The sequence below is a fragment of the Alligator sinensis genome, unplaced genomic scaffold, assembly GCF_000455745.1.
Source record: "Alligator sinensis unplaced genomic scaffold, ASM45574v1 scaffold681_1, whole genome shotgun sequence".
Classification (NCBI taxonomy): domain Eukaryota; kingdom Metazoa; phylum Chordata; order Crocodylia; family Alligatoridae; genus Alligator; species Alligator sinensis.
Genome location: NW_005842315.1, coordinates 332,311 through 344,603, shown reverse-complemented (window position 1 = coordinate 344,603; position 12,293 = coordinate 332,311). Strand labels below are relative to the sequence as shown.

At 43.9% G+C, this 12,293-nt stretch overlaps 1 protein-coding gene across 3 annotated transcripts in view; it reads left to right on the top strand.

The window, feature by feature from the left end:
- The window catches only part of ATAD2 (ATPase family, AAA domain containing 2), a 56,672-nt gene extending 49,608 nt beyond the window's left edge, over window positions 1-7,064 (top strand). For all 3 annotated transcript variants that reach the window (XR_003095183.1, XM_025209897.1, XM_006028467.3), the window contains 2 exons: window positions 3,441-3,569; window positions 6,535-7,064. Coding sequence is in view for 2 of the 3 variants with exons in the window: in XM_025209897.1 (XP_025065682.1) it covers window positions 3,441-3,569; window positions 6,535-6,567 (162 nt within the window). In the remaining variant the exon portion in view is untranslated. The remainder of the gene's footprint in view (window positions 1-3,440; window positions 3,570-6,534) is intronic.
- Window positions 7,065-12,293: the final 5,229 nt, after the last annotated feature.

Sequence of the window (12,293 nt, the reverse complement as noted above, 5' to 3'; positions counted from 1 at the left end):
TTTATTCACATTACATATAAAAAGCTCCTCGTTTTATATTGTTAATTAATAATATAATCTTTACCATCTTCAAAGTTTTTCTTGACATCAGGCTCCTAATAGGATAGATGTTAGTTCTGGTAATGATGATTTAAGATCATAGTATAAGTTAACATCAAGCTCCAGTTATTAATTATGACACAAAGTTTGTCAGGAAAATGATACCTACATAACTAAAATTCTTTCGTTCTGATGTAGAAGGATGGAGATAAAATAGTAGCAGCTTTTGTACATCTTGAGGCTCTGATATCATTTGTGCATGTGAAACAGTAACTTAATTTTTATGTGGACAGACTACATTTGTCAGAACTTTATTTGCATTGAAATGTGAGATGAATCTCTTGAAGAGACAAGGTTTCTTGCATTTCTTGATTGTTTCCCAGTATGTCACAGGCTCTCAGCTCTTTCTCTTGAGAAAGTCAGGGTAAATCCTGTTTTACCTTTACATGCCTAGCTGAGGCTTCTGTTGCCAGAGAGCTGCAGTTTTTAGCACTTAGGCAGGTTGTATTCTATTTGCACAGGCACTTGCCTTGTACTTGCCTTTTGGGTGAGATTAAGTCTATAGTTAGGTTATCGTGTATCTTTGATCTTTTTCTGACCAATAGGGAAGAAATGGTGGAGGGATGTGAAGATGATGGGAAACTGAGATAGTATAGGAAGAAATAATCAATGAGCAAATGTGTTAGCCAGAAAAGAGAGACCAAGGAAGCTGTGGATCCCATGTTAAATAGCCAGGGTGAGCTCTTAACAGAAGATGGAGCTACTTAACAGCTACTTAACAGCTAATAAGGATTGTTTGGATAAGGAAGGGAACAAGCTGAGGGATGCGATAACAAAGAAACACTCAGAGAGCTTCTGATGTGTCTGAATGAAATCAAGTCAGCAGGGCCTGATGAAGTTCATCCCTGGGTGCTGAAGGAACTGGCAGAGATCTCTGAGGCATTGGCAATAACAGAAGTTGTGGGAGAGGGGCAAAATACCAGCGGTCTAGAAAAGGGCCACATAGTGGCGTCTCTTTTTTAAATGCAAGGAGGACATGAGGAACTACAGACTGGTTAATCTCACTTTGGTACCTGGGAAGTTAGTGGAGAATATCATAAAGTAGTTCTTTTGCCAGCATCTGGGAGGAAAAGTTGTGAACACAAGCAGTCAGCGTGGATTTACTAAGAACAAATCATGCAGTACAAACTTGATCTCTTTCTTTGACAAAGTAACTACTTGGGTGGATGAAGGGAATGCTGCGGATGTCACATCTGGACTTCATCAGGGCTTTTGACAAGGTCCCACACAACCGTCTCATAAACAAATTGGAGAAATGTGAGCTAGGCAAAACTATTATAATGTGGCTAGAGGTGCACCGATATATCAGTGGCATGTCGGATCGGCACTGATGAAAGGAAAATTAATATTATTGGCAATCGGCTTTTTTTGTCCGGTGTAGGCAACAGTGTCACCAATAAATGCTTCATGCATGCATGCAGCCAGGAATGCAGCTCAGCAGCTTGGAGAGCATAGTCTGGCCAGTAAATCTGGGGAGAAGGGGTGGGGGCAGATCAAGGCCCCCCACAGTGAGGGAGAGAGTGGGGCAGGTGCTGCCCAGCCAGGGCAACACCCCCGGACAAGCCACCCACAGCTCTGTCCTGCTCCCAGTGTCGCATTCACTGCCCTGACTGGGCAGCACCTGCCCCAATCTCTCCCTCATCTGGTGGCGGGGGGAGGCCTCAATCTGCCTGCCTCTTCCCCCACGCCCCGCCCCTCCCCCCCCAACTTACTGGCAGAAGACTGCTCTCCACTCTGCCAGGCTGCAGTCCTGTAAATTGGCTATCAGATCGGTATTGGCCAATATGGCTGGTTAATAATTTGCCATTGGTATTGGCCAAGAAAATATTTATTGGTGCATCCCTAAATGTGGATAGACAATGAACTCAATAGCCACAAGCAAAAGGTAATTGGAAATGGATCCATGTCCCACAGGGGGCTGTCCTGGACCCAGTGCTGTTTAATGTGTTTATTGGAATCATAGAAAGTTAGTGTTAAAAGGAACCTTCAGAAGGTCATTTAGTCTAACCCCCTGTTCAAAGCAGGACCATCCCCAACTAGGTATTAATGAGTTGGATGCTGGACTAGAAAGTTTCTTGAGCAGATTTGCAAATGACGTGAAACTGGGAAGGATTGCAAACATGCTGAAGGACAGGCAGAATGAAGTTCAATGCTGACAGATGCAAGCTGCTACATCTTGGGGAAGAATAATCAAAAATATAAATACAAAATTGGTGGAATCCATCTGGATGGCAGCACTTAGGAGAAGGAGCTTAAATCTTGGTGGATCTGCAGTATGAGTCTGCATTGCAATTCAGCCACACAAGAGGTGAATGTGGTTTTGGGATGCATCAATAGAAGCATTAGGTGTAAGCAATGGGAAGTGATAATGCCTCTCTACTCGGCACTGGTTATGTTTCATCTAGAGTATGTGTGGTTTTGGGCTCCACATTTTAAAAACAGATGTGCGCATATTGTAGGGGGTCTAGAGGTGGATGACAAATGATGATGGGCTTGGAAGGCAAGTGCTACAAGGAGAGAGTGAAGGAAAGTCATGTTCAACTTACAGAAAAGGTGCTTTAAAAGGGCACATGATAGCAGCCTTCAAATACCTGGAAGGGCTGCCACAAAGTAGAGGCAAAACTCCTTTTTTTTCTCTTATTGCAGAGAGTAGGACATGGATCAATGGCTTGAAGTTGCAACAAAGTAGGTTTAGATTGGCTATCAGGAAAAAAATCCTTCACTGTTAAGAGTGAGGCAGTGAAACAGACTGCCTAGGGAAGCTGTGGACTCACCATCACTGGAGGTCTTCAAGAAGAACTTGGACACGGATTGGTCTGGGATGATCTAGGTGTAGCTGTGCCTATGCTCTACTGTGGGCTTTGCTGGTTTCCACATGGGACCAGGAAATAATTTTTCCCTTCCTGTTGCTACATACGAGGGAGGAGGTTTTATCTTCCTCAAAGCATTGGGTGTTGGCTGCAGCTGAGGCTAGGGATTTTGGCTGGGGTGTGCCAGTGCTCTTAAGACTAAAATCCAGAGGTTCCTGGCTAGACAGTCATGCCCCTCTGCCTAGTGCCAGACCGATATCCATATCCATAGTCCCCCTGCTTTACCAGTGGCATGATAGGATTTTGTGTCTTGGGATTGTGTGTCAGCATTGACTAGTTTTACTAATAGGTTAGATGGGGGTTGTATGGGATGGTCTAGATAGGACTGATCTTGTCTCTGGCAGGGGATTGGACTAGGTAACCTCCAGAGGTCCCATCCAGCCCTACTTTCTCTATGATTCTAAAACTATTCTCCGCCATATTCTGAATAGGTAAAAAACCACTACTTACTTGTTTTTCCTTCTTTATCAGAAACTGTTGACTATTGTCACAGAAAAAAGTAGAGGCTACCATATATTTCACTTGGAAAAACTATATGCAATACTCAGCCAATGTATCTATCAACATCGCAAAGATCATGACAAGACCAAATTAATACAGGTAAAATGCTACTTTCTTGCCAAAAAAAAATGTTATAAATTGCATTCTGTTGTACAGTTGATACTTGTGCGTTCATGCTGTTAGAATTCTTGTTTCATTCTCCTTAAACTACTGGTAAGCTTTTTTGGTTTAGAGGACACGTTTATTTAATACCTTTATCCTGGTACAAAAAGAAAGCATGCAGCCATTGAAGGTGTTTCTGTGGAAGAGAACCATAGTACTTCCAACTAGGAGGCTCTTTCTCATGAGAAATTCTCTCACAAACCTAAATAGCTGTATGCTTCTCTCAGGGTCCTAAGGACCCCAGTATCCCATGGTCCTCCGCTCCCCTTCCCACCCTTCAGAGAGAAGGGAAAAAACTCACCCTCTGGTAGTCCACCCAACAATGAACTGCCAGGGAGCCCTTTGGGAACCCTTTTGTTGCCTCTTGAAGGCAGTGGCAACTTTTCCAGTGCGTAAATACTTGGGGAAGAGTCCCCAGGCTGTTCGTATGGCAGTGTCAATGCCCCCTCCCTTGCACAACCACAGGTCACTCCATGAAGGGGAGCAAAGGTGGAAGGACTTCAAGCCCCAGTACCTCTAGTTTCCACTTTCTACACAGAACTGGGATTACCCTGAGTTGTATAATGAGCTGGGGTGGAGGGGACCATCCCCTTTGTCCCTAAGGTGGGTCAAGCTGCAGAGGAATTTCCCCTGGATTGCTAAGGGGAGAAGAGCAGGGTCTTTCTCCTGTGACTGGAACTATACTGGGAGCCCCAGGACATTTTGATGTATAGTACCTCTGCCTCCTTGCTCCACGAGCACCTTGGGCTCACCCTGGAGCTGTGCAGTATGTGGGGAGGGGGCATCCTTCTATGGCTTCAGCCATCCTAGGCGCCCCGGATGGTTCATAATTTCATAGACATTTGGGCTGGAAGGGACCCCGGAGGATCATCGAGTCCAGCCTCCTGCCCCAGGAGCAGGAAGTCAGCAGGGATCATAGGATCCCAGCAGGATAAGCATCCAAATGTGTCTTGAAGGCGTTCAAAGTGGGTGCTTGAACCGCCTCCAACAGCAGTCTGTTCCAAACCGTGGGGGCTCGGACAGTGAAGAAGTTCTTTCTTATGTCCAGCCTGAATCAATTGCAGTGGAGTTTGTGACCGTTCGATCTTGTCATCCCTTGGGGCGCTCTGGTGAACAGACGTTCCCCCTGATCCTGGTGAGCACCCCGATAAACTTATAGGTGCCCACCAGATCACCCCTGAGCCTGCACTTTTCCAGGCTGAAGAGCCCCATGGCTCTCAGCCTCTCATCATAAGGTCTGTTTTCCTGACCTCTGATCATGCGCATGGCTCTCCTCTGCACCCTCTCAAGCTTCTCCACATCCTTTTTGAATTGTGGAGCCCAAAACTGGTTGGAGCCATGGAGCCTCTGCCTCCTGCCCCAGCTCAGAACTAGGCAGGGGCGGGGACAGAAGCAGCAGAGCTGGACTGGGGAAGGGTCAAGCTGCAGGACATTCCTTCACTCCTGGCACAGACCCTAGAAGCAAAGGGATTTCCCCACAGCTCAGCCCATCCCTGCTTGAGCTATGCACGGGTTGAGTTGATTTCCTTGCGGACCTAGAACAGATCAAGCTGCACTGCCTCCGTCTCCAGTCTGTGCAAGGTGCCAAGGTGTTTCCCCAGGAGGATTCAAGCTGTAGTGGCTGTCTTCTGCCCCATGCACAGAAGTGGTGGTGGGGGGAGGCAGAGGAGCTACAACTTGAACCATCCTGGAGTTCCTGAAACAACTCCAGCTATAGAAGAATGCTCCTTCCATCTCCCCTCATCCAGGAGGAGCTCCTTTACAGCTTGAGCCACGAGGGGGCATAGGGCACCAGCCATAGGGAAATGCTCTCTAGTCTTTGTAGACTGGTATTACCCTGGAGTTGTGCAAGGGGCTAGGGGGGCATTGCCCTGCAGCTTGATACCTCCTAGGGCCAGTGGGTCAAGCTTTTCTGCCTCTTTCAGCTGTTCATTGAACAACCTGCTCCTTTTCTTGGCAGAGTAGAGGGCAAGCTGTCAATCATTGGGCTCCCCTAAGGGTGGGGGGGGGGAGGAGACGGACTCGTATCCCTATGCTTTAGCCCCAACTTGTTTTTTCCACCACTAAGAATTCCTTAGCACTGGAAATGAATGCCTGTCCATAGCCACCGCTGCTTTCACAGTTGGCGTGATTTTTGGTAGCTTCAATAGAAAAAAGCATTCAGTAGATTTGCGGTAGTTTGATAGAAACAGATCTGTTCTTCCTATTCAGTCAAAATCTCACCTGCATAATTTTCAGAAGAGTTGAGCTGTTAGGGCATGCTCACACAGGTCTCAAAGCCACCTTTTGGGCAAAAAGAAGTATGTTAAAAAGATGCTTTTGGTGTGTCCCTTCTTCTCTCTGCCTGCTGCTGCTGTCAGTTATGCCAGCTTTCTTCTGCAGGGTGAGGTTTGGTTCTCCCTTTCCACACGGGAAAAACTCTAGTTTGAATCAGGAGGCAGAGTATCTGGGTATAGTGCAGTGTAATTGTTTCAGCTTTAGGTAGGTTCCTGGCTTCCTGCTACCTTGCTTTTCTCTGAAAGGATCTGTGTAGAGCCACACTGACTCTTCATCTACCTCCTCCTCACTTTGGGTATGAAAGGATGTGCATGAAACTAGGGGAACTAAAGGACAAGCACAGAAGGCTTTAGTGCCTCAATACTAAAATGCTGAATGTGAATGTGTGGAGAAAGGTTTGTATGTCCCAAACAGCTGAACACACGACTCCACAGCAAGACATCTGGAGATGAGTGGCATCTGATTTTCTTTATTATTGTTATTTGAGAATGTGTTTGTGTTAAATACATACAACTGCTAGTAATTATTTGCAAATACTGTTTTTAGATCGCTTTAAAATAGAAAACAAACAGGATTCCCAACAGTTTCCACTCAAGATTCTTGATATTTTTTTTCTCTTTTTCAGGAAATGAAGAAAGAAATTGCACTCTTCAGTTAGTTTCAGTTATGTGATCTGTAGTTTGCATGATTTTCTAATATTTTATTATAATATTATGCTTTTTGCCACCTGTGCATTCAATGCAAATAATTATACATATATAAATATATAAAAATATGTTGAGACAAGATGAAGTCTTTAAACTACTTGTTTTTACTGTATGATCTTGGGTGATTAAATAGTGAAGTAGAACAGCAGTGCATTTGAACTATTGAGATCATTCTACCCAGCTGTCTCTTCAGGATGTGTGCCTTTAAGAGCTTTTTTTCTTGTGACTTATCAGTGCCTTTTTACTACAGCTTTGTACATCTTTCAGGTACTCCACAGTGCCTCTCTTGAAACAAAGAAGTTTGGGAACTTGATAAATTTTGTAAACTTTCTTAACTTTTTAGAATATATTTGTATTTTGAGACTATATGTTGTTCTAAACATTGTATATTACATAAAGGCTTTTAAAATGTGCAAAAATAAATTCTATGCAGTTGAGCAGAATTTTATTTCGCTGCTGGTGGGATGTCTGCAATGTCTTGAGTAGCTTTCACAGTTGTTACCTTCACGGAGACTTTAGACAATTGCATATATTTCTGAGATAAAAAGGTTTAGTATTTTCAGTATGAATTATCTTTACTCAACTGTTCTAAAATGCCAAATTCATTACACACAAGAATGGAAAGTTTCAGCTCCAAAAGATGGCACTTATCAGTGCTATAAGCAACTGAAAATTGAAACAATTTACTATAAACCAACTAAAGTAGCAGCTAAATTAATTTTGTAGTGAATCAGACAGGAATTACATTTTTGTCTTCTACAGATTGAGTACATTGCTGGAGATGAATACAAACATCTACATGGATACTAAGAAGGTTCCACTGGCTGAAAAGTAGAGCAAGATACTGCTGACAATATATTGTTAGAAACAAGCTTGTGCATAAAGGGAGGAGAGAGAGATCGGATAACTATCTCATTCTCTCTTTTAATAAAAAAAAAAAACACAAAACACTCATATTTGCTTGAAGTTAGGCATTATGTAACTGATGAGTAGTAGCATAGAGCCATATGCAGTAAGGAGCAAAGTACAGTTGTGTTTGAAAGCCGATGTATTCTTTCAGGAGTCTGACTGCATAATTCATGTGCGTTTAAGGGGGTGGTAGTGTTTTTTCCCTCCCCTCCAGTTTAGAGAGAAATCTGTTTTTAAGGGACAACAGGGTTTGTTTTGTTTTTGCTTTTTTGTGTTTTTTTTTATCTTTTGGGATTTTTTTAAGCCATACATTTTTATCACAGCTACTGTTTGTTAAGCTTCTGCGTGTTGCTCGATTTAAAGTTGCATCATACCTGATTTGTTTCTTCAATACTCTAACCTCAGGATATTTTAGTCTTAATTCAAGACTGAAAAGCAGGTATGTCATTCTTCAACCATTTTAAGTAACAACTTAATTCAAATACTTTTTATTCTTTTGTATCAAGTTTCTGTCAAAAATGGACACGAGAGGAAGAAATAAAAACTAAGGAAGTGTGGTGCACCGAATTCTCTATTCTTCACTGCTCGCTGTTCGCAAGTCTGCTACTGTCACAGGTGTTGACAGGTATCATGGAGGTCACTACTGAAGTCTTGTTCCTTTATCAGGCTAAAAAAAAAATTAAAAGTCCTATTTTGAAGGACCAAAAATTTCATAGATTTCATAGACATCAGGGCTGGAAGGGACCTCGAAGATCATCGAGTCCAGCCCCCCGCCCAAAGGGCAGGAAGTCAGCTGGGGTCATAGGATCCCAGCAAGATAAGCATCCAGTTTCGTCTTGAAGGTGTTCAATGTGGGCGCTTGAACCACCTCCGGTGGCAGGCTGTTCCAGACCTTGGGGGCTCGGACAGCAAAGAAGTTCTTCCTTATGCCCAGCCTGAAACGGTCTTGTAGTAGTTTGTGACCATTCGACCTCGTCATCCCTTGGGGCGCTCTGGTGAACAAACATTCCCCTGGATACTGGTGGTCACCCCTTCTAAACTTGTAGGTGGCCATCAGATCCCCCCTGAGCCTGCGCTTTTCCAGGCTAAAGAGCCCCAGGCCTCTCAGCCTGTCATTGTAGGGTCTGCTTCCCTGACCTCTGATCATGCGCGTGGCTCTTCTCTGGACTCTCTCAAGCTTCTCCACATCCTTTTGGAATTGTGGAGCCCAAAACTGGACGCAGTACTCCAGCTGCGGCTTCGCTAAGGCCGAGTACAAGGGGAGAAAAACATCCCGGGATTTGCTTGAGAAGCATCCAGGGATGCAAGCCAGTGTTTTGGTCGCTTTACTAGCCGCAGCATCGCATGATAATACAACGGGAAACAAAAAGCTGGACGACAACAAGGAAAGGACTTGGGAAGTGCAGGAAGAGTGTATGTGCTTCAGAAGCATCTGTATATGCTTTACAGCTGCTTTCCTCCTATATTACAACCGAGTTAAGGCCCTCCTCCTGTATAACTGGGTGTGGTCCAGTGATGTTGCAGCTCCAAGACTAAGCCTTGTGCTTCAGCTCAGGCTTTTGTAAAGTCATGCATCTACAAAGCCAGGAACATGAGTAGTCTGAGGTACTCAGTGGGCGCATCTACATGTGCCCCTGACTGCAGTGCCCACAATACTGCATAGTCCCAGTGGTGCACAGATTATTTTCAACCCTACTGTTCAGTAGTGGCACCATTATGGTTAGTGCCTACTGATGCTATGTTGCCATAGTGACCAGCTATGTTGCCGTAGCATCTCATGTAGATGTGCCCAATGGGTGCTAGCTAGCCAGCTTAGCATTCTTGCAAGCTCCTTCAGTCTTCCAGTAACCTATTTCTACAATTACATCTATACAAGTACCTCTACTTGCTTGGTCCCCGAACCAGAGTGAATAACGTCACCTGCCTTCTGCAAGCAACTAGAAGGCATGGCTATCCACAAAGGAGTATTTTAGGATGGCACAACAGGTTGCTGGAAGTCAACTCAGTGTAGACGTGTATACTTCCCATGGTAGCAAGCTTTCCAAGGGATTGGAGCACAACAGTCAGAGAGCATCCCAAAGTCTCAAACGCACATCTTTAATTTTCTTTGATTACTCTATAGTACATTGGAACAAAATGTTGCCCAGATGACACTTCAGTTGGGCAAGATAGACCACCAAGAAGCCTCCGTTACACCTGCAAAAAAGACCATAAAGCAAGCATTAAAACAGCACTAGGCTTGGAGTGGAAGGGTAGTTCAGCAAGATTAAAACAGCACTAGGCTTGGAGTGGAAGGGGAGTTCAGGAAAGATTCTCCGTAAGCCTGGTGACCATAGTCCGTGTCAGATTCAGTCTGTAGACAAATTTAAAATTCAACCCCTTTAAAATAGGGAAGGAATTGCTGTTCCAAAATGTGTATCTGCTCTATGATGTGACTGCTGTATCTACACTCCCATAATGATACAAGTCTAGCAAAGCTGTTTTAACTTCAACCCTGAATGGAGCAGTTAAAAATCTAGTGATTTAGCTGGTTTGCATAGCTAATAGGAGTAACAATTGCATTGCAACAGTTTATGATGTTTGGTACTTTGAAGCTGGTATCATTGTTGCTTTTTCTTACACTGGGCACACCTACACACATTCATTAATGCTCTGTAATTATGGTGCATTAACTTTAGCACCTGACTAAAGTTAATGTGCTGTAATCAGTGCTACTGTGCCTTAGCACCAGCGCACACTTTTTAAGTGATGCTAATGTACAGTAGACTATTTCTACTGTGTATTGGCACATTTTTTCATGCCATGCTAATGTGCGGTAGAATTAGTCCACTGCGCCTCTAGCATCTCATGTAGATGCGCCCACTGGTATGTGTAAATAAGGGAAAATCCAATTTTACAAGTAGCATGAAAATAATGTACAGGAAATGATGTACTAGAAACAATGTTATATAAATGTTTCCCCTTAAGAGGCTAGGGCCCCCAGAGCCCAGGTGCAGGGTCTGCTTCATAACCAAAAGAAAAAGATCTTCATAATTAGGTGCAAGAAGTCTTCCTTCAAAAAAAAAAAAAAAAAAGCTAATAGATCTTAATAGTCCTGCATAAAGAATGGGAGATGGCTTGCCCTAAGTTCCTGTGACATCTTCATAAGTATCTTTACTCAGGAGGAAAATTAAAAGGAGTGATTAATACCAATAATTGGCACATCATCCTGAGAAATGGAAAAGAAATGCAGTAAAAATAATGAAAAGGGTTAAAATACATAAAGGCTCATGCAGATGCATGCACAGAAAATTGCAAATTGAAATGCTAACTGGAGATCCCCAGGGCATGAAGTAATGGGGACTGAAACTGACTCCTATAAGCCCTTTCTTTTATTTTTGGCTGCTTCATTCTTTTATCTATGCTGTTTCATCAGTGGATCGGAGAGAAGAAACCACAATTAGCCCCTGGTTTGGGGGTTCTAGGCTATATATCAAATCCTCTTGGTTTCTCACTAGATGACAGCTGCCAAATTCCACAGCTGACCCATTTATATGAATAGAGAGAAGCTGCTAGCAGAAAAATAGCAAATAAGGAATGTTGTGCCTGTTCACCTCCTAAGAAATAACTTTTTTTTGTGAAAACAATTTTTGCTGCCATCAGATTGATTTTTTTTTTTTTTTCAAGTGAAAAAGTAGAAGTTAGGCAAAGTTATAAATAATTAAAAATAATGTCTGTAAGGTAGTGTTGGGTAACAGTTTACGGTTTACTCCCAGTTCCACGACGAAGAATGTGTCAGTGTCTCTAGGCAGACCAGGTTCTTTGGGTAGATGTGATACCTTTTATTAGACCAACTAAATAGTTGGAAAATGTTCTTTGCAAGTTTTGGGGTACAAACACCCTTCTTCCTCTTGTCTGGAGTGTTTTTTTTCTTCCTACATATCGCCTTTAAGATTGCCTCCAGACCTTGATGACCCTGAGATGATCATGCAAGATGTAGGTCCAGCTAGGCCGGGGGTGGGCACGATGCAGCCCACCAGGCCATTCTATCCGGCCCACGGGGCCCCTAAAAAATTTAGAAAATTACTTACCTGCCCCTGGGCTGCCTGTCATGCAGTCCTGGATGGCTTGCCAAAACTCAGTAAGCGGCCCTCCACCCAAAATAATTGCCCACCCCAAGCTAGGTCCTAAACATTTTTTTCCCCTAAAGTGTTTTTAAAGCACTTGTACTGCAGCTCTCTGCGCCTGTTTGCCAGCCAGAAACTGGAATGGGCTCCTCTGCGCGTCGCTGGGCTTTCGGTGGTAGCCGCGTCGCTCTAAGGACAGGGGCAGACAAGGTCCTTTGAGCAGATGTGATATTTTTATCAGACCAAATGAACAGGTGAGAAAATTGTTCTTTGCAAGCTTTTGGGCGCAATCGCCTTTCTTCTGGTATCGAAAGTCTGCCAAGGAATGAGAGAAGTGAAAGCGTGGCAGGGACGCAGGTTGTAGCTGTATTGGTCTAGAGGGAAAGGCAGTCGGGACTGGTGGTAGAGATGGTATCTTTTATTTGACCAACAAGATTTTTGCCAAAAAAAAAAGGGCAGGATTTCTTCTTTCCCCTTCCCTGCTTTACCTTTCGTTTCCCTAATTTCTACTTTCCATTCTCCCTCGCATCTCTCCAGCCCTCTAGCTTCTCTCAGCCCAGCAGGTGCCTGGAGACGGGCAAAGCTTGCCAAGAAGTTTTCCCAGCTCAGAAAAGCTCCCACCTCCGCCCAAAGCACCGCATCTGCGTACCTGGACCCCGGGA